This window comes from Bombyx mandarina, chromosome 01, assembly GCF_030267445.1.
Source record: "Bombyx mandarina strain Sakado chromosome 01, ASM3026744v2".
NCBI lineage: Eukaryota > Metazoa > Arthropoda > Insecta > Lepidoptera > Bombycidae > Bombyx > Bombyx mandarina.
The window spans coordinates 2846031-2868879 of NC_143208.1; the positions used below are offsets into that span (position 1 = coordinate 2846031).

Sequence of the window (22849 nt, forward strand, 5' to 3'; positions counted from 1 at the left end):
TGATTGAAAACTTTTATCTTAAGGAGCAGACGAGAAGAAATTTTGTAGTTTCCCGTAAGTTGTGTAATGTTAATGCAGGTCCTTCAGACGGACACTTTCTTCAGCCTTTCGCGTCTGGTTAAGTGGTGATGAAATGTCGTGGGATTTGTTCGGGACAGTACTCAATATTTTAATACGCTTTTATTAGCTTCAGACGTATGTATGTTAGTATTTAACGGAATCTTTGAACATGATTTTGACACCCCCCCCCCCCCTTCGTCGAATTAACTCGAAATTTGGTATACTTATTAAGGACCGATTACAATTCAATATTAAAATAAAAAATTGGTAATTTTTTTTATTGAAATTCAACTAAATATTAAAAATAAATAATAGTTTAAAAAAGACCAACAAAATATGCTTTTATAGAAAATCCAACTAAAAAATTGAAAATAAATTTTAATAAATTTGAATTAAAAATAGTGTAAAAAAAAAATATTTTATTTTAAAAAAAGCGTGGGGTGCATGGTCTCAGTAGTTCTAAAAATTTTATGAACAGATATGAGTAGAAGGGTTATTTTGATAATATCCTGACAAGCACCTCACGCTTTTTTTACAATAAAATCATTTTTTCTTACATCTTTTTGTAAATCAATTAATTAAAATTTATTTTTATTAAAGCCTATTGGTATTTCGTTCCCACATTTGAAACATCTTCACAAGATTTCCAAAAACTTAGGAGTCGTCTTCAGAACGTCTTAAGTTCATAAAAAAACGTTTCAGCTTCTTTTTCAAATATTTCAATCTCTTTCTGCCACGAAACGGTAATGGGATGGCGAAGGGTTGGATAGTCGTTAAACAATATAATTGAGACTCCAATCTCACATACCCTTGCGGGCAAAACACACCCTACCACCGGCTGTACGCAATTTTTATAGTTTAGCGGATTTGATTTATCACATGGCAGTTATTATCCTTAGAGTGATATGGTACCTACATAATTAAGGTTATTCATTGATTATATTATCGTTGACCATTCATCGTTGACCAATTTCAGTCGATCTCCTGTTACCACAAAAACTGTACTGCTCCTGTGTTAGTTTCTCTAGCACGATCTTTCTACATCTGTTTCTGTCTCTCCCGATAACGAAAAATGTTAAGTATTTGAAACGATATGATGATTATAAATGCGAAAATTAACCCTTGAACGTAGTTGTAATTGTGTCTCACGAAAAGCAAAGGAACCACAATTTTTTTTACCCAAATTTAACCTACAATGTACGACGATACATTACATTTAAAAAATTCAAGCGATGCCAATAAATGTTTCGAAATTGGGAATTGCGGGAATTCCGTAATCGAAAATCCGCTTTTGACTTTTAGAGTTCCGTTTTGTGCAATACTCAATTAAGCTGCAATTACGATGTCATCTGAACTTCAAAGCTCAGCTGTCAGTTACGTCAATTGTTTCAGTGTAACGTGAATTCCATTGAATTCAGATGAACGATGATCTCATGTAACTCTGAAAGCCAATTCGATCGCAATCTAATTAGTCAAATTGTTACCGGTTTGTGGTCATCAGGCTTTAGCTCTCTGAAATTCAATATTAACATATAATATAATGATAATTAATTATTTTATTAATAACATTATCATAGAGAGCATTTTTTATTCATTGCATTATTGCTGATCTAACAAACGACAAATATGAAAAGTTTAAAGTCTATTAAAAGTTTAAAGGTCTATGTAATATCCAACACCTCGGTCGTGCTCTTCATGTAATCATCTACTCGGTAGAATCGAAGATTATGGGAATCAACATTTTCATTTCTCCTTCATTTTCATCATCATTTTTGCCAGTTACTTTGCCAGTAACCACAAAATTTCAAGATTGTTTCCGTCTTTTTGGAACAAAGTTCCTTATGGGACGAAGTGGAGGGGTACCCTAACCGGGAAAAAACGTCCGAAACGTAAGATTTTTTCAATTTAGTTTGATATTAACAGATGTCGCTGCATGTAAATTCAACAATTCCTGAATCGCGGTGACGAGATGTTACAAAGTTGATAGACGTTCTCGTATTTCTTTTGCTAAATCATACCTACCTAGCTAAGGGATACTGTTATAATGCAGACGGTTCCCCCAGGGCGAGGCTGCTTCATTGCACTGCGGAGTGGTTTGACCCTAGCGACTATTTTTATTTTTATCAATAAAAAAAAGCACATTAAAAAATGTATACCCGAATGATTATTTTATTTATACCTCGAATAGAACTTAAAATTAATATTTTTATAATTTGGCACTCCGTTCCTATCCGGTGTCCCACGACACCACAAATCTTTTTTTTTTTGACTGCCGCAATAGACAGACGAGAGCAGACGGCCCACCTGATGGTGACTGGTTACCGTCGCTCATGCACGTCAGCAATGTCAGTGGCCGAGCTCAGCCGCTGCCTACCGTAAAGTACTCTATGTAGACGCAATTAAAACTAATTTTACGGTTTAATCTCGCATTTATTATTTCCAATTCATTATTTTGGGACTTTTTGGCGGGAACGCGAGGAGTGAAGTTGTGTGATTTGTTTTATTTTGTCTATTTAGTGTTTCTTCAGGTTTAAATGTGTAATAATGGTGGTTTATTAACTGTTTAATATCTGTGAAAGTGCACAAATGTGGGAAAATGAAATAAAGCTGCTGAACGTAACTTCTCGGGTTCCTCCAAAAAGTCCACTGAAAAAATCTCAGTAAATGACCACCATTTTACTGCGATTATATTTCATCCCATATCATCTCATTTCATTAAATTTCATCCCAGTTGATTAATGTCTCAAATTAATCATCTTCATTTCATTTCACTCCATATTATCATTTTTCATAAAATTAAGAAAATAAAGTAAAATAAGACATGACTTAAAGGTCTTAGTTACCAGGTCATAAAATCTCTTAAAAAAATTCATTATTTTTGAAGTTTCGAAACTACATTGTTTTCCTGGTCATGGAGGACTAAGGTATTTTTCGTCGACTTGCGAACGTTGGGCTAACCATCGTCTCAAACTTATATTAAAGTACTTTAGGACCGACATAGTGACTACAGATCACAAGAAAAGGTCTGGGCTGTCTGCATCACGATGCTCAGCAATGACCGAACGTATAGAGTAGGAGGAGGATACTCCTTAAACAATTCGCCACATTTTACAAAGGGCTTCGAAAAACAATCTAAAAAAAAAAAAAAAAATGCAGTGTCTTGAAAACTACCTCGCGATCAGTGATTCATTCCTTTCATTCAAGACATTAAAATACGTTTTTTTGTATCAATACAATAGTTCGTGAGGTTGCATAAAACGATTGAATATCGCGGACCGTGTTCCGTTCCCATTAATATTTATCAGAAATGAATAAAGCGGTACTATAGTTAGCAGAGACGTGCTGAAAATACATCATACACAGTCACGAAGGAAACAAAAACAAAAATCTCATCGATTTGGCGTCTGAATTTAAATACGGCTTTAAGCGAAGAAAGAGGTCGTAGGGCAGCAGGGGAAAGTGGTGTGTGTGTCGTGAAGTATAAGGCACATTTCGCTAAAACGTAGTTTCGCGTTTGAGTGTATTGCACCCGAAACTCAATTATAACAATTAAAATCAATACGCCATTCGGTAAATTACGAACGTTTCTTGTTTAAATACGACTTTATATGTAATTGGGATACCGGGTACTATAACCGCCGATGTAAATGGGTATTTATTTGTTCATATCAAATTTTTTTTTATTGCTTACATGGGTGGACGATCTCACAGCCCACCTGGTGTTGAGTTGTTACTGGAGCTCATAGACATCTACGACGTAACTGCGCCACCCACCTTGAGATATAAAAGTTCTAAGGTCTCAAGTATAGTTAGAACGGCTGCCCCACCCTTCAAACCGAAACGCATTGCTGCTTCACGGCAGATATAGTCAGGGTGGTGGTACTTACCCGTGCGGACTCACAAGAGGTCCTACCACCAGTAATTGTTCGATAACGCCAACAGACGATCATACAAGTTGAACCCGAGGAGTTGGTTGTGAACACGGCGCTGCTTCAGCTGGCGGGCTATGCGCCACCTTCGCAGCCATATCAGCCGCCTTGTATCAAGGCTCTCCCGGAGTCGGACAGGCAGGCGTACGACACTGTTATACGCACCATGGAGGAACTTGCTGTATTCTTGAAATGCTCCGGCAACGGTGAGTACTAAAAATGATTGTCATTAGTTTGATAATGTCGGAAATTTATTCTAGAAAATAATCTATTTGATCCGTGTGTAACTTTTTTTATTACGTAGATTAGTGAAGAAGCTTACTGTCCATCTGGTGTTCAGTATGCTTAGTGCGAGTTTTTTAACGTTCTCGATAGCGTAAAAGTTAATTCAAATTTATTATCAGTAGAAATCATAACGTAAATGCCGTCACCAATCTTGAAACGTGAGCTCAAAGCCTGCGTTGATGTTCCCGCCATCAGTAAATGGATGTTAGCGGTAACAGCATATTGATATGATCCTCATTGAATGACGCTGACCGTGTCCTCAGTCGCCTTCTAAGACATCGCTTAGACGAAAAGTGCAAATCTAGGCAGACACGACATAAGGAAATCGAGACGTTGTGTCGCTGAGCGCGAAATCACCGTTATTTGTTATAAATGATAGGTTTTTGTTAAATTATTCACTGTAGGTAGATAAAGATTCGGTTCACCTATTGGTAAGCAGTCACCATCGCATATAGACATCGAGCCCCTGGCATTGCGGATTATCCTTGCATCCTTTGAAGACGGACGTGCTATGCACTCGGGAAATACCGTGGAGGGAAGCTAATTCCAAAACCGGATGGCACGTGGCAGAAAATATTTCCGGAAACCAATGAAAGAGCGGTTCTAGTTCTTTTTTTATTTTTATTTTTTTGCCCATGTAGGCAGACGAGCATACGGCCCACCTGATGGTGAGTGGTTACCGTCGCCCATGGACTTTAGCAATGTCAGGGGCAGAGCCAAGTCACTGTCTACCGCTTAATACTCTCCACAAGTCTCGTTTGAAAAAGAACATGTCATAGCGCTCGGGAATAACCGTGGAAGGGAGCTCATTCCATAGCCTAGTTAGTATGGATGAACTCTGTTACGGGCTGTGCGATGGTAAAAAGGATCCGAAGATAGTTTCGAGTCATCGATTAATTTATCAATAGCAGGCATGCTTAACATAGGAACAGCCGATACAATGGAGCACCTTTGTAGCTAACGAAATACAATGCATTTTATATAAATAATAACATACCGATACCGCCCACGTGCAGACCAGATTAAAGTATGGAAGGTTCGCATTGACAACAATTCTTTGTAGTACTTATTAATGTGGGCGATCGCTAGGCGCTCACGGTACTATTGCTTTGTGTTCGATCCTTTAAGTTCTCAATCCCTATACGTACTTTGATATCGTTTCTATATTTTGACGCTTAAGCTGTGATATTCAAAGAAAAAATGTGTTTATTTCATCGGAAACCGAAGAAAATTCAATATGTAGGTACAGTAACGATGAAAATGAATTCTAATATTCGAATACTCCCACGTGTTTAGTTAATTCAGAGGTGAAAAATGTTTACCGTGTGAACCTGTGTTACCTCTGTGTTTTGGGGTCTTGAAAAACGGTAAACTGTTTTTTTCTATTTTGAATTTTTTCACTGAGACAACCCTATGGTAATTGACTACGGCTGTTTTATTGGCAGCCCTTTCACATTACATAACAGACTTGTGCGTAGATCGAACTTTAGAAATTTTATAATACGAGCCCATAAATGTCTACAACGTAAATTCCGCCACCCACCTCGAGACATGATTTCTAAGGTCTCCGTTTTTACAATACAACGGCTGCCCCACCCTCCCTTCAAACCGAAATGCATCACTGCTTCACGGTAGAAACAGGCAGGATGGTGGTACCTACCCGTGCGGACTCATAAGACGTCCTACCACCAGTAATTACGGAAATTATAATTTTGTGGGTTTTCTTATTTAATACACGACGTTACTCCCGTGGAAGTCAGTCGTGAACATTTGTTAAGTACGTACTACATTAGAAAAATTGGTAACCGCCTGCGGGATTCGAACATCGAAACAGTCGCATCGCTTGATACGCCTGCACCGGGCGCCTTATCCTTTAGGCCATGATAACATAATTATTTCCAGAACGGATAAACGGAATGTGAATTAATTAGTGAAGAACTTAATTATTATTATTTTATTGCCTAGATGTGTGGACGAGCTCACAGCCCACCTGGTGTTAAATGGTTACTGGAACCCGTAAACATCTACAACGTAAATGCGCCACACACCTTGTGATATAAGTTCTAAGGTCTCAGTATAGCTACAACGGCTGCCCCGCCCTTCAAACCGAAACTCATTACTGCTTCACGGCAGAAATAGGCGGGGCGGTGGTACCTACCCGTGCGGACTCACAAGAGGTCCTACCACCAGTAAATTAAAAATTCACTTTAAATTTTCTAGACTAGTAACATTTTATTTCAAAGTTAAACAGAAAACTGAAACGTCCAAATAAAAAAGGCATAGTTTTATTAAACAACAAATATTCTGTTTCGCTTTGGGGCTAATAAACTCTTGCATTATTATACACTGTAAATTAATATACTTTCTCGAAGCCCAAGGCTGGTCGCGTCTGAAGCGGATGTTTTTGTTTGTTTGTTTGTTTGTTTGTTTGTTTGTTTGTTTGTTTGTTTGTTTGTTCTTTTTAAAATGTTTTAAAGATATTTACTTGAGACTTATTCCACCTTGCGGACTTGTTTGTTTGAAATGACTGCAAAATAAAAATAGCAAATGCTCCTTAATCGAATAACTCTGTTCTGTCTTATTGTAGGTGAACTTATTTAGACGAATGAGCACTTTTCAAATGTTCGACCTTTATATTAATAATTGTAATATAATTCTAGTAGATAATATTTTTTGGTAAACGAATATGTATACACCGATGAACAAAGCACGATGATGCTGGGTGCTCTATAGTCAAAAGCAGTACAGCGCCTTACGCGTCCAATACAACAATGCGTTCGGACTGTTGTTAGGGCTGCCTCGGTTCTGTAGCGCGTCGGGGATGTTCGCCGAGGCACGAGTCGATTGTTTCTTTACGACCATGCGGAAAAGGTGCACATCCCTGATTCGCCGGGTCCGGGTCAGCCCTAACAGCATCCCGAAGGCATTAACAGACCGTTATGACTGTCGGTACTTGAACCATTGTACCATGGTTCACTTGCGGACTAAATAATAATAATAATAATAATAATGGTTGGTTCGAAGTAAGTATCAGTTGAATGGAAATTTGAAATGTATTCAACTGATAATTATTTTTAATAAATGTATCGTTTTTATTTGATTGGTTTTGTTAATTTTAAGTATGTTTCAATGATACTATGTACACATATGGACTTGTTGTTGTCTGAAATAAAAATAAATCATTCGTCATTCATTCATAATTCCAGATTTATCTTAAAGTAAAATATATTTGTGTAGATAGTATAATAGTCACAGAATAACGCCGTTTAAATAACAAACCGAATTTCAGTTCGATACTAATTATTTTCATGAACAAAATAACATAAACAGCAATATTATAAGAATGGTTTTAGTAGCTTATTAAATTAAGCTTTCAACGTTGTCCTAGTTAGCTTTAAATAATTTTTGTTTCTCATAAGAACATAAAGCTCGCTTAGCGGAAGATACAACGATATTATAATTAGTATTATACATGTACTAAGATTAAAATCAGCCAATCAATGTTAACTGAAACAGATCGCTACGAGACATTGTAGCGTTTGGTCCGTCAGCTCAAAGTCGCTCAGCGAGCCATGGAAAGAGCCATGCTCGGAGTTTCTCTGAAGGATAAAATCCGGAATGAGATTATTCGTCAGAGAACTAAAGTCATCGACATAGCTCAAAGAATCAGCAAGCTGAAGTGGCAGTGGGCTGGCCATATATGCCGTAGGACTGAGGATCGTTGGAGCAGACGGGTTCTCGAGTGGAGACCGCGCAGCGGAAGACGTAACGTGGGACGCCCCCTGGCTAGATGGTGCGATGACCTCCGCACGGTGGCCGGCAAGAAGTGGATGAGGAGAGCCGCAGACCGGGCTCAGTGGTGTGGATTGGGAGAGGCCTATGTCCAGTAGTGGACGACTGTGGGCTGTTGATGATGATTTAATAATAATCGATTTTTCGATTTTATGGAGTTAAAGAAATTTAATTAGTTTTTATTTTATTTAATATAATTATGAGTCACCCATAGTGCCAAATTTAAATTTATATATAATTGTTAGAATAAAAACCAAATATTTATTTATGTTTTTGGAATATATAACATATAATGAAGTTTCTGCAATAAATTAGTTATTTAATTTTTTTAAATAACATATATAAACTATAGTTTAAGTAAAATTCCAGTATTAGGGCGGATTCTTTCTGCCTGTATAAGTTTTCGAATGCTTCAACGACTTCGGTTGTGGTAATAGGCGGTAACGCGTCCGAGGATGGCAAGAAAGCTCTGCGCTCGATCTCCCTGTCCACTAACTCGGTGTTTCGAAGTCCGCAATCTGAGCACTGGTGGTGCACAGTTCTTGCAGTGCATCGGCCTTTTCACTCTGCCTTTTCATCGTCATCGTCGACAGTTGATCTAAAGGACGTACGAGAGGAGAGAGCATAATGGCAATAGTTTCAGACTTGATGGTCCATGTTAGTCGCCAGAAGAATAGGTGGGAGAGTGCGAGTCCTAATAAATAACTATCCCGTTTTATTTCTTTCGAGATTCGTCTAGGCGGGATTTAACGTCCCGATGTAAACGACGCATCCCAATCCGATTAATCGCGAACCTGGATTGCCGCGCTCCTAACTCTTAAGAGGTTCCTAAGTTCGGACGTTTTCTATCGCGGGAGATGTATCAGGGTTTCTATGGATTCGACGGGATCATGAAGTGGAATCCGGGCTACAGAGGAGAATTGTGAGGCGGTTTCGGCCAATCTGGTGCTCAGTTTCTGTCAGTTTGACGATAAATCAGGAGTGCTCTGAGGAATTGTTCGAGATGATACCGGCATCTCGTTTTTACAATCGCACCGCCCGCCACCGGAGTAGAGTTCATCCATACTACCTAGAGCCACTGCGGTCATCCACAGTGCGTTTCCAGAGGTTTTTTTTGCCACGTACCATCCGGCTTTGGAATGAGCTCCCCTCCACGGTGTTTCCCGAGCGCTATGACATGTCCCTCTTCAAACGAGGCTTGTGGAGAGTATTAAACAGTAGGCAGCGGCTTGGCTTTCCCCTGGCATTGCTGAAGTCCATGGGCGAAGGTTACCACTCACCATCAGGTGGGCCGTATGCTCATCTGCCTGCAAGGGCAATAAAAAAAAATAAGGCATTAAAATGTGAAATGCGAGATTGAATCTTAAAAATTGTTTTACTGGTTAATGCCGCTTACACCAACCATACTTTGTCTGTAGCAGCGGCCATGTTTCTAGTTGTCAATTAAAATACATTAAGATACATTCATTAAGTGTCGATCGAACACAATAAACTTACAAAGTTGCAGTTTAGAACCAATAAGTACAATTCAGTAATGGACCAAACCGGGCACTTCGTTTCGAATTAGAACGCTATTAGACTGATTGAACATTGCAATGACATACCGCGCTAGGAAACTGCGTTATTGTAAAATGAATCGTAATACATTCATATCAAATAAACTATGCATTTTCCTAAATAATCCAAAGTGCTTAAGGCAAGCGTTTAACCGACTTCAATTAAGGCGTAAATTATGTTTTAAATTTATACCTAGTGCTCGCTAACAATTAATTTTCGTCATAGATTAACATCAGAAAGGTCGTGAGTTGGGCAAAAAAAACAAAGAAAATTCAATAGGCTTGTTACTTTATTAAAATAGCATTTTATCAGTATTGTGTACAAAGAAAGTTGAACTTAGAAAGACTACGAAATTTACAATGTAACTTAATACAAAAAATAAAAAATATATCTTATTCCACGTGTTGTGTTGGAGCTAAGAGCTATTTTCGGATGTTCGGAAAAGTTCTCCTTTGGATATTTAATAAGTGTCAGTCGTATGAAGCGTCTAAGGAAAAGCAATGTCAGCAATCGCAGCTAAGAATAATACCAGAAATTAGTTATCAATTTACAATTTTAATCCTCAACGTGCTTTATCAAATTTTAGTTTAAGTTTAGTTGAGATTCGTAAAATATGCCTCTAAATTTGGTGAAAATACAGAGGGAGATTCAAACTACAGCTACGGTGGTCAATCGTTCGACAATCTATACTAATATTATAAAGCTGAAGAGTTTGTTTGTTTGAACGCGCCAATCTCAGGAACTAATGATTCAATTTGAAAAATTATTTCAGTGTTAGATAGTCCATTTATTGAAGAAGGCCATAGGCTATATGAGGCCATCAGCGCAAAAGTGGCCTAACCCACAATTTTTATATTCAAGCTTATATGACGTATATTGGAATTTATTTAAATTATAATAAATTTTGACGCAAAGCCGGCCTATAGTGTCACCCATAGATAACAGATAGCTTGGCAAACATTATTTTTGCGCGTGTTGTTTTTTTGCCTACTCATATTCAAATTGATGAAAATTTAAACCTAACTATACTAATTATGGTAAGCTTAGGCCACTTTTGCGCTGACAGCCTCATATAACATCAGGCTAAGACCAATACGAGCACTAATAACCTCCTCTTGTGTATTAATATTTCGAATTCGAAATTTTTTGTTGCAGCCAATATGAGTGGCAACGGGAATCGACTCTCGAGGCCTATGCAGAGGAAGCTGGTAACGCTGCTGCAGTGTTCGATAACAGACGAGGAAGGCCGGGGCAGGGCCGCACGGGCAGCCAGGTCTCTTGGCGAACGGACGGTCACTGAACTCATTCTTCAACATCAGGTTAGTTTGATTACATACAGAGTGACAGCCCTAGTGAAGAACATAATTTACCAAACTTACCCGCCATGGACGGTTTCAAATTACTTTATAGAATATTATGTTTGAATTCTTATTACTGGTGGTAGGACCTCTTGTGAGTCCGCACGGGTGGGTGCCACCGCCCCGCCTATTTCTGCCGTGAAGCAGCGATGCGTTTCGATTTGAAGGGTGGGGCAGCTATTGTAACTAACTATACTGAGACCTTAGAACTTGGGACCTTGGAACAACACTACAAACACAAACTTTTATATATCTGTTTGAAGCTTATCTTTCGCTACAGTATGATAGCTTGATTACGATTTGAGCGAAGAACAGATTTCTGAAGGTGTTTGTGCTTAATTGTTTTAATCGGTATCTTTGATGAGAACTTTAATTCTGAAAGCAAGTGTAAAGGTAAATAATTCCTTAAGTCCGTACTTAACGTACCTAAATGTGGGTTAAATCGAATCGTTAATATTATTGTTTAAAAGCTGTACTATAACTTTATAAGTCTACGCATATTTCAAATTGATTTTTGCTCGAATACGATATTTATCAGTATCGGATTTAATTCGCCGGTGAACTAAAATTGTCTTTCACAATGATTGACGCGTGTTCACTGTTTTAATTGACTGACTCGGTGAAATGCGCGTTCGTCTGCCAATAAAAGCTTTGTATTTTGAAATAGTGGTGTGTGTATTAATTGTAACTAGAGGTCCCGCAGTAGTCGTAATTCGACTATAATTAATTGGAATTGTATAATAACATTGTACACTATTATGATTGTATTTTATACTTCTATAATCACAAATTTCGCCAAGGCTACACTATAAAAAAATATTAATAAAGACAAACAATATTTAATCTGTTCTCAATTTGACCACAGACGTCAAGAACAAAAGTTTGACAATAAATAGTATGCATGCGTGTGTGCGTCAAATACATATTATATAGTTTGCGTAATGTTTTCTTTATTGATTTAATGTATCTTTTATACATTATTTTAAAAAAATATTAGCATTGTGCACTTCTTCTCTATATTCTCTATAAGTGTGGAAAATTTCATACTTCTCCGTCCGCGCATTTTTCGTAAAAAGGGATACAAAGTTTTTGCTTCACGTATTAATATATAGATCTAGTATTAATTGTAATTTAGTATCTAAATCGACGTAATAACGATCGAATCGGTTCGAAGAAATGTCCGCTTCTTAGTTCAATACGAGTATTACGTCTAATTCGATTGGTACGTTCTTAACTTAAGTATTTGTTTTATAAAATCATATTTCGTAATTCGATCAGTTCGCTAGTCTCAGACATAATTAAAACTACGTTGACGATTTTGTGTTACTATTGTCGTTTTATTATGTCCGAAGTTTCGAAACAAACGGTAAAAAGTCAAGAAATATTTTTATTGAAAAATTGACTGTAGTTAACATGATATTTTTAAAATTCGACATAAAATATTGTAGTCATCGGTGAGGACGGAATCAATGATGTCGGAAGTAATATAATAACAATAATAAACGCAAGATTATTCTGTAAAAGTAGTTTTAATTTTTATTTTTTTATTATTGAGTACTAGTGAAACATTCGGTTGTGACTATTGATGATAATATAAAAATATTCCCGCGCTTTCTCCGGTCATCATTCTCGTCGAACCCGTCGACGAAGGGCTCGGCGTGTTAATTAACCCACCGACACAGCCCACTGAGTTTCTCCCCGAATCTTCTCAGTGAGTCGCGTTTTCGATCCGGTGGTAGATTCTGCGAAGCACTGCTCTTGCTAGAGTTAGTGTTAGCAACGTCGTCAGATTTGAGCACTGTGAGCTCACCTACTCGCTCGGTTCCGTTGGCATAGCCTCTCAAGGCTACCAGCTTAGGTAAGAAAAAAAAGCGCTTTTATCAATAGTTTTCTTTCAAAATAATACCTTGTACTAACCATTATGAATATAACTAAAAATAAATCAATCAAACCAGTCGAACCGTTTTCAAGTGATGCTCACTCAGACATGTACAAAGGATTATAGATTACAGGTTCATTATTTACGGAATAAATAGGCAGATTAAATTTGTAAATATTATGTATTATTTTTGTGGATGTCGGTAAACAGTCTTAACCGCAATACCTGCTTAACTTTTCCGAATTACTCGAGGTTATTGTGTCTTCTTAGACACTAAGAACTTAGTGATGATAAGTTAGAGAAGGCCGACTCGCAGCTGTAATGACTCCGATTGCGATTGTCTTCTTCTAAACCTACAAATCAATGGACGTACACTTGAATTTATTAACGACCGTTCAACTCTTTCGAAAGATGCAGCAGATACAGCCATATAAATTCAATTAAAATAATCTTTCAAGTAAAAAGATACCGTAGCAATTCAATTGAAAAAATCTTGTCGACTCATTGGAGGGAACAACATTCAATGGATTATGTCTATTCTTCGATTGTTGTTTTTTAACTTCTTCAAGGATATTGGCACATACTATGTGTACATTTGATTTATTATTATTATTTATATATTAAATTCAATATGAAATGGCCACATTTATATATTTTTTCGGATATATATTTTTTTAATAAATATTCTCTATGTTTGCAAATTTTTTTTGTACTTATTGAATTATTATCAATTTAAAATGAACAAATCGCAAAAAAGAATGAACTAAACTCAAGTTTTTGTACTTTAAAAAAATCGTCACTGAAAAATCGTCCTTAATAATTTATTTGGTTTTCACGGGTAAATATAATTAAAAACAGTTTTATTTCGCGAATATTTCCAAAGTTTCGAATTTTTTTACATTTTATAAAACGCGTGACTATACCGCACAACTAGTTTCAATTATACAGCTCGCCCTTGTAATCTCAAATAATAATGTATTATAGTTAATGAATTATCAATTTTGTACCCAGAATCCGCAGCAGCTAAGCGCCAACTTATGGGCGGCAGTGAGGGCGCGTGGTTGCCAATTCCTTGGTCCTGCTATGCAGGAAGAGGTGTTAAAATTGGTACTCCTCGCACTCGAAGACGGTTCCGCTCTCTCCCGAAAGGTAATGAATTGAATATAATAATTATGCTATAATAATCTTTCACGGAACGAGAATATGGTTGACTGAGATATTATGGTTTCATCACGAGATTGAACGTCAATCATCACAAGGGATGTATTTTGAATGTCAAACTTATTTTGTAAATTAATAAAAACTAGTGGTCCCTCGGTCAAAATTCGACTATAATTAAGTGAAATTATAAGTTTGTATACTATTATGATTCTATTGTTGTATTATACTTCTATAATCACAGCTTTCGCCAAGACTACACTTTAGACAAATATAAAGACAAACAATATTCAATTTATTCTCTATTTGACACACACAGACTATAAGCATTATGAAAAGTTTGACAATAAACACATAGTATGCATGCGTGTGTGTGTCAAATACATGGTAGTGTGTGTAGTGTTTTTTTATATTGTTTTATTGTATATTTTGAGCATAATTTCAAAAAAAATATCATTCTGCACTCCTTCTCTATATTCTCTATAACTGTGGAAAATTTCATTCTACCCCGCCGGTGCAATTTTCGTAAAAAGGGGTACAATATTTTTGCTTTACGCATTAATATATAGATGAACATCTTCCACCGTGTAGGATCATCTTCATCTAATACAATAAAATCGAACCAGAAAAATTATGGACGAATTTCCGAATATTTATTGAACTTTATATTAAATCATTATTGAGTTCCCATTAGTGTGTATTTGGAATAGACCCTTAAGCTTCCAACAATTAGATAGGGGGAACAAAATTGAGATTTCGACCCCATCTTATCGCGTCACTCTGCACCCCAATTGATTTTTCATTCTAAATACTGATTTAAAAATTAATTATATGAATTTGATAATCTTTTAGAAATATTAAAAAAATTGTTTTAATACACATCGACAAAGGTTGCCTGAAAGAGATCGCTTTAAGCGATATAGCCGCCCATTGTAACTCGTCTGCCTACAAGGGCAATAAAAAAATAAAAAACTCTTTTTCTTCATATGTTCATTGTCACGTGCCTTTACATTATTTGTTAGTTATATTCATAGTGCAATGAAAAGTTTATTCTACAAGTTTTTCTTTATTTGCGAAAAGTTTAAAATTACTGCAAGCTATAACGACTACTATTTAAAAACGCAAGTCAATGGAACAAATTCAGTACCTAGTTTTCTGTGTAATTTTTTATACTAAAGATCTCATTCAGGTTATATAATATGCATACCTATACTTACTTGTCATCATCATTCGCCTGTCTTTCTCTCAGTCACTTGGGGTCGGCGCAACATGTTTTCTCCTTCCATACTCCTCTATCTTAAACCATTTCTTCGTCTTTCTCACTCCCCTCTTATACATATCGTCTTGCACGCAATCTATCTATTTCTTCTTAGGTCTACCTCTCCCTCTACCTCTCCTCACCTGTACTTACTTGTATGCTCTTAATATTACTCCTTTTTTTTTTAACAGGTACTAGTGATGTTTGTGGTTCAAAGACTGGAGCCGCATTTTCCGCAGGCCTCAAAAACAAGCATCGGGCATGTAGTGCAGCTTCTGTACCGGGCCTCATGTTTTAAGGTGAGGTCTTTATCTTGGAGAATCACAATCCCCTCCTGGCCTTGCTCGCCCATCTGCCCTAGTGAAACTGGAAAGGCCTCCGGGCTACCAGTAATCCTTCATTACTAAAAAATAATAAAATAAAAAGAATCACAATACGCATGTTGCTGTAACGAAAATTTTTTATTATTAAGATAACAATATTTACAGTTTGTAACAATAATTTTTTGTTAAGTAAAATCTATGAGTTTACAGTCTGGTATTATATAATTTTGAGTAAAGAAAAAAAACTAATTGAAAATCATACCAGGCTATACAGGTTTAAGTTTTGGAAAACTGTTAAAAAGATCTTATGTCTCCTCAAAATATCTTATTCACATTTTGTATTGTATTTAATACTGCCTAAATTCTATAATAAAAAAGTTTTATTGTCAACTAATGAGGCAGTCGCCTTTTTTCAAAAGCAACGCCATCTTTCGCCCATCTCTCAAATGACCTGCCACCGTAGTGTAAAGGTTAAGAAATTAGTTCTTTTTCTCGCCGTTTTTTTTCTTAACAAACAAATACAATAACTTGTCACCGTAATCTTTGAATTGTTTTATTTAAGAGTACGTATATAATATAGAACATTTTAAACAAAAGTTAATGTGGATAAACACCGATTAATTGGTTTAATTAGTAAACTTAGAGCCCGTTGGATTTACAGAGAAATGTAAACCCTTGAATGCATTTGTACTAGGTATCGAAAAGGGAGTCAGATTCGTCGCTCATGCAACTCAAGGAGGAATTCCGTACGTACGATTCATTGAGGCGCGAACACGACGCTCAGATAGTTCAGATCGCCACCGAATCAGGTTTGAGAATCGCACCCGATCAGTGGAGTGCTTTGTTGTATGGCGACACCGCGCATAAGAGTCACATGCAGAGCATCATAGGTGAGTCATAGTATTTTGATCTGTGTCCAAAGAATAATAAGGTTTACTAGCCGGATATAGAATCGGTCATCACTTCGAACCTTAACGTTTTGTGTCATACTTATATATTCTGTTCCTCATTCCCAAACATCGCTCTCATGAGTTTAGCAACAGTGCTAAGAACCTGTAGACATTTCGGTACAAATAACCTTCGTTTAAAATTATCTTCCTTCCCAGGCCATCATACTAATTAAGGATATAATGTTCATTCTGTACTCCTCGTTTCCACAATATACAAATGATGTCATCGATAGCAACATAATATAGTGAATCGAGTGTTGCTAGCCAAATTACAATGTGGGAATTTGTAGTTCGGCAGTGGCAATACCAAAAAAGTGGTTTCACAAGGTGCTCGACCACTACTCTTTATACTGTAATCATTTTACCATGATCGTCACCACTGGCGTTGACCCAAAGCTACCAAGATCTTTGGGAACCTCTGAGTCTACGTGAGGATTGCGGCTCTCTCTGTACTTTGTCCTCCTCCTCCTCGTGTCGTTTTCCTCATTACTGAGGGTCGTGACTCCCCCGCTGCATCAGTTTCTCCTGTACAATTTCCCTCCATCTGCTGCGATCCTTAGCTTCATGAAGGGCATTGTGGAAGTTGATGTCCAGAGAAGATCGTATTTGGTCCGACCATCTCGTAGGACTGCGTCCTCTGGGACGTTTGCCATTTGACCTTTGACCTTTCCTGTCACTATCAGCTGTTCAAGATTGTGACCCTCTCTCTCTGTGCTTTGTACCGTATGTTCAATGGGGAGTGCTCTGAGAAATCATTCGATATGATTCCTTCATCTCTTTTTTACCATCATATCTCCCGTCACCGGAAGAGAGTTCATCCATACTTTCTGGAACCGCTGCGTTCATCGACAGTGTGTTTCTAGAGATCTTTTTTGCCACGTATCATCCGGCTCTAGAATGAACTCCCCTCCACGGTGCTTCCAGAGCCCTATGATACGTCCTTCAAATATGGTTTTCGGAGAGTGCTCAGCATTGACGTTGTCTATGAGCTACGGTAACCACTCACCATTCGGCGGGCCGTATTCTTATCTGTCTAAAAAGTCAAGAAAAAACCTCAATTTGTTTGTTAACGTGGTAAATACAACGAAACAAAACATTTCATGAAACCATTCGATGATAACCTTCGTCTACATGTAGTTGACTCATTTGAAATGTAGCTGTACAGATTCAATGTCGATCATGTCACTTGAAATAGCGAGAATTACATTTTGGAACAGGAAATTCGAATTCGGAGGCTTCATGTTTTTGGCTTTAGGTAAATTTAGTTGAATAGACGTATCCACTATATTTATAAAGTATACAGACATTTTGTAATCAACTATTTTTGTTATTAGTGCACAAAATTACTTTCTTCTAATTCCAATGGATACGCATGCCTAAATTTATCACGGCAACCTTGAACTAACTAACCGAATAAAACGTTCTGTATATTTAACCGTTCGAAGAGTGGGGCAGCCGTTGTAACTATACTAAGACCTTAGAACTCATATCTCAAGGTGGAACAGCGCCCCTAGCGGCAAACGAAGAGAAGCTGTTCCAAATCCAAATCCAAATATGAGTTAACTTTTACGCTATCGAGGAGTTAATAAACTCGCACTAAGCACACTGTAAAGAAGGAGGAAGACTGTAAGGTATTCGAAGCGATATAATGACAATAAAATAACGCAAGTTTAAGCCGCAAATATGATTTAATGTTGAGTACATACACTAAGCAGAAGTCGTTGGGTACAGATAAATTACAGACGCCTCAGTCATTTGCCCAATCGGTCCAAGAGCTGTTTGTCGCGCTGCAACGTACCGGAGACCCGGAACAACTGGTGACAATGAGCATGCATCTCGATAAACTCGCAAACATCGACGCCAACGCCGGTAAGACACCCTTAATCACTTCATATTCGACAGTCAGTATCTCAAGGACTTCTATGAACTATTATTTTTTAATACGTGTTTTATTAGCTTCTTACGTATGTTAATTAATTTTAAGTCGTCGTGGCCTAAATGATAAGATGTTCGCTGCATTTGTATGTAGCGATGCAACGGCGGGTACCAATTTTTCTAATGAAATACGTACTTGACAAATGTTCACGATTGACTTCCACGGTGAATTCCACATCGTGTAATAAGTCCGCACGGGTAGGTACCACTACCCCGTCTATTTCTGCCGTGAAGCAGTAATGCGTTTCGGTTTGAAGGGCGGGGCAGCCGTTGTACCTATACTGAGACATTAGAACTTATATCTCAAGGTGGGTGGCGCATTTACGTTGTAGATGTCCATAGGCTCCAGTAACCACTTAACACCAGGTAGAATGTGAGCTCGTCCACCCATTTAAGCAATAAATGAAAAAAACCCTGCTTGGCGACGAAATACGTAAAATATCGGATTATAAATAATTAAAACTATGTAGTTTTAATTATTTACTTTACGGCCCATATTCACCGACCTTTTATTACAAGCGCAACTGGCATTGATTCCCGGTCAGAAACGTTTTTAAGAGAATTTTTCATTCAAGATCTGGATGTATCGGTTTTTTCTAATAAGCTATAAAGACCGCTAGCATGTGCTAAGAATTTAACGTGTGGTCCTTCGAGATCTATTCAAAATAAAAGTGGAGAGTACATATAGGTAGGCAGCGACTTGGCTCTGTCCCTGTCATTGCTGAGGTCCATGGGCGAAGCTAAACACACCATCAGATGGGCAGACTATTCTTTGCCAAGAGTTCCTAATAAATTTAATTATTTGAGACTCCAAATGGCAAGTTTAAGAATTTTTTGCAGATGCTAAAAGCCCAACATGGAAGCAAATGGCCGATGTGATGACGTCATTAAAGGAAGTTGTCATCGGACTGATTAATTACATTCAGCAACAAGCGGCCGGAAAAGACATTAACCAAGGGCAAAAGGATCTACGAAACGAACCATCAACTAGTAAGTTTTTTTTTTTACTTCACAATATTTTATCATCTGAAATAGATACATATTACATTCTCGTTCATCTGAATAATATTGATTTAAGGATTATTTTATGGATGTCAGATACTAAGCTATCTAACATGCCATGTCGAATCGCCTGCTCTTTGGGTCCAGGAGTGACTCCCTGATTATCAGTTCAACGTATCTTAGTTGCAGCTCCCTCCTCTCATCGAGAATTTCATACAACACACATATTTGATTTTTGTCAATCAGCTTAGGAAGTTTTCGTTTTTGTTATTTATTTAAAAAAAATATTTGTATGGCCACCTGATAATAAGCTAGGCCTAGTCAGACAGAGGGCAACATACAGTTTTTCAGTCGTAAGCATCCTTCTTCTTTTCTCTTCGGTTTCCTCAATACCGAGGGCCGTGGTCGCAACAAGAGCTTATTCCAGATGGTTCCACGCCATTTGCTTTTATCTGCCGCCGAGTGTAGAGCATCGTGAATTGTAGTGCCGAGGATAGTGCAAATCTGGTCAGTCCAACGTGTCGGACCTCTACCTCGTTGTCTTCTTCTGTCCACCTTACCAGTCGCCATTAGCTTCTCCAAGCTGCTGTTTTCCTTTCTTGCAATGTGGCCAAAGTATTTCAGAACTCTACGAAGGCAGATGGTGGAAAGCCTCGTCTTTATCTGGAGTTCTTGGAGGATCGACACGTTGGTGCGACGTGCTGTCCAGGGAATTCCTAGCATTTTTCGCCAGCACCACAACTCAAATGCGTTAATTCGGTCGCGATCCGCTTTCTTCAAAGTCCAGGTCTTTGCGCCGTATAAAAATATGGAGAACACTAAAGTGCGTAGAAGATTGCCCTTGGTTTTCAAGGAGATATTTTCAGTTAGTATGGATTAGGGTATATATTCAGCTATTTCAATAATTCGGCGAGAATGCGAGGTTTGATAGTAACTAAGTTGTTTTATTTTGTTGATTCTTCAGCCTTAAACGTGATACGATGGCTATTAATCGTTTAATATTTATAAAGGCGCACAACTGTAGCAAAATGAAACCATAGCGCTGCATGTAGGTTTTCAGGATAATCCAAAAAGTTCTGTGAGGTTTAAGTTAAGCGAACTCCAACCATTTTACGGGTTCTTTAATTTATTTCATTCAATTTCATTGCAAAATCATTTTTCAGATTTATAAATTTTATTTCGGGTTGCAGCAGAAAATATGCCTTGGTGTTTCATTTTAAAAAATTTGGCTGTATGGTTATTGTTTCTTTTGCGTTTTAAAGACCAAACCCACTTAAAAAATGTGTCACAACAATCAAAACAGCTTAATTTTCTGTTATTATTTATTTTTATTTTTAGCCTTTACGCAACAAACTAAGAAAAAATGTATTTTGCATTTACATATTATTAAAGTTACATTTTCGGAGGTATTTGTTTTATGTTTAAGTCTTGATACATTTTTCAATTTTAGTATAAAAACATTGAAAAAATAAATAGTCTAACCAAAATAATAAGTATGTACCGCCAGTTTTAAAATAAATTACATATTAAGTTGTAGCAATAAGACGTCTTTCCTGTTCACACTCAATCCCGTAAAACAGTTGCTGGAAGTAATAATTATTATCAGTTACACACTCAATATCTATGAAGAATCTTTAATTTTTGTATTTCATTATTTAAGAGGAAAATTATGAATTCTTAAAGTATCATTAATTTTGAATTTTTTTTTTGTTTACCATTAAATTTAAAAAAGTAACTATCTAAAATAACTTTAAAGAGGATGTTAACATTAAAAAAAATTAGTAATGCTTCCTTAATAATTTAGTGCAATTAAATGATGTATTGCACAGTATAATAACAAACACTGAGTGATAATATTATGCTCATTGGAACTCTAGGAATCTAATAGATAACAAATATTGCCTATGTTGAGTTTCCAAAACAACTATTTATTGACTATATGAAGTTTATTGTTATTATTGTTGTACAATTAGTGTTAATGAATTAGGTCAATCATCACCCCAAGCCCGTACGACACCGACACCTACCCACGGGAAGTACAAGATGGCTATGTGTAAGGATGTTCTGAGATCATTGTGTCCGAGGGGAAATTCATGCATGTATGCACATTCTGAAGAGGAACTAGAAAGGTATAGACGTTTAACAGGATTGACATTGTCACAACAAATATATGCATTGGCGGTAGTTTGAACTTTTAATGTGCTATTTCATTGTTTGAGAGTGGAATAAATAGATAGTTTTTATAATATCATTTAACATACTTTAGATATGTTTCTGATTGACTGATATAAAAAAAACCGTGAATGCATGTAATTAAGTGACAATCATTCACATACTAATGCAGTTTTGTTTCAAGGAAGTTATACACTTAAAGCCAACTTAATTAGAGATTATAATAATAAGAGTAATATTAATTCAAAGAAATGTGATGAGACAAAAGAAAAATAGTATTTTGATTAAAACTTATAAATTACTATGAACTATCACCTAATTTTGTTGGTCAATTCCTTGAAGATTAAGTGTCTTGTATAATGAATGACAGTGGCATCTGAGTTAATTTATTAACATGCTAGCTTAATTTAATTATCTGATGTGTTTGTAAATACTTGACCTAGAAGTAATGAAAATATTGTATTTCCTTTTGAAAAAATCATTTTCAGTAAAATTTATTTTATGATCTAATATAAAAAGGTTCTATGAAAATTTAATATTTATGTTACTGTGACATAATACCCAAAGGCACTTCCATGCCATGCTTGTAAAGTTCTTAAGAGGAGTTATCTGTGTGCCTATTTTATTATAAGCATATGGCTAATTATTATAACTAATTTAAAGGAGATAACCAAATGAAATTACAACAAGGATATTATACATATTATGATCTGACTGCATTATATCTTGAGAGGATTTTGCTATTAAAATGATGCCTACGGTTCCAGTCCACATTTACTGAAAGGATTTTGTTAGGACAAGGCAATAGTCCGTTCTATGAGAAACAAGTGAAACATAATCACAATGGAGAGAAAGAAGATGAAGAAAAAATTTAAAATATTATAATTTTCTTTACAAGCAGATTCTAAATAACCAGATTACCCAATCAAATGACAGTTAAATTCCTGACTGCTTGTTGAAAGAGTTAATTGTGGTAAAGTATACTGTGAATCTGCAGAGATTCTACTGTGCTTAATATCTCTGCTACAAATGTTACAGAACTAAATGAGACTTTAAGTCTCAAGTAATTACAATAAGCTGGCGATTGACTGTAACTTCAACGTAATAAAACATTTTATTATGTGTGCAACTAATATAGTATTATGCCAGAACAATGAGAGTATCATGTCAGTAGCCACCTTAAATATTCAA

The 22849-nt window shown here is 36.6% G+C and overlaps 1 protein-coding gene across 7 annotated transcripts in view; it reads left to right on the plus strand.

The window, feature by feature from the left end:
• Positions 1-22849, plus strand: part of roq (RING finger and CCCH-type zinc finger domain-containing protein roquin) — a 74111-nt gene that overhangs the window by 38361 nt on the left and 12901 nt on the right. For all 7 annotated transcript variants that reach the window (XM_089727294.1, XM_028177159.2, XM_028177168.2 and 4 more), the window contains exons 3-10: positions 4003-4195; positions 10779-10942; positions 13872-14009; positions 15468-15575; positions 16294-16489; positions 18281-18418; positions 19325-19474; positions 21474-21615. In XM_089727294.1, coding sequence (XP_089583420.1) covers positions 4003-4195; positions 10779-10942; positions 13872-14009; positions 15468-15575; positions 16294-16489; positions 18281-18418; positions 19325-19474; positions 21474-21615 — 1229 coding nt within the window. The remainder of the gene's footprint in view (positions 1-4002; positions 4196-10778; positions 10943-13871; positions 14010-15467; positions 15576-16293; positions 16490-18280; positions 18419-19324; positions 19475-21473; positions 21616-22849) is intronic.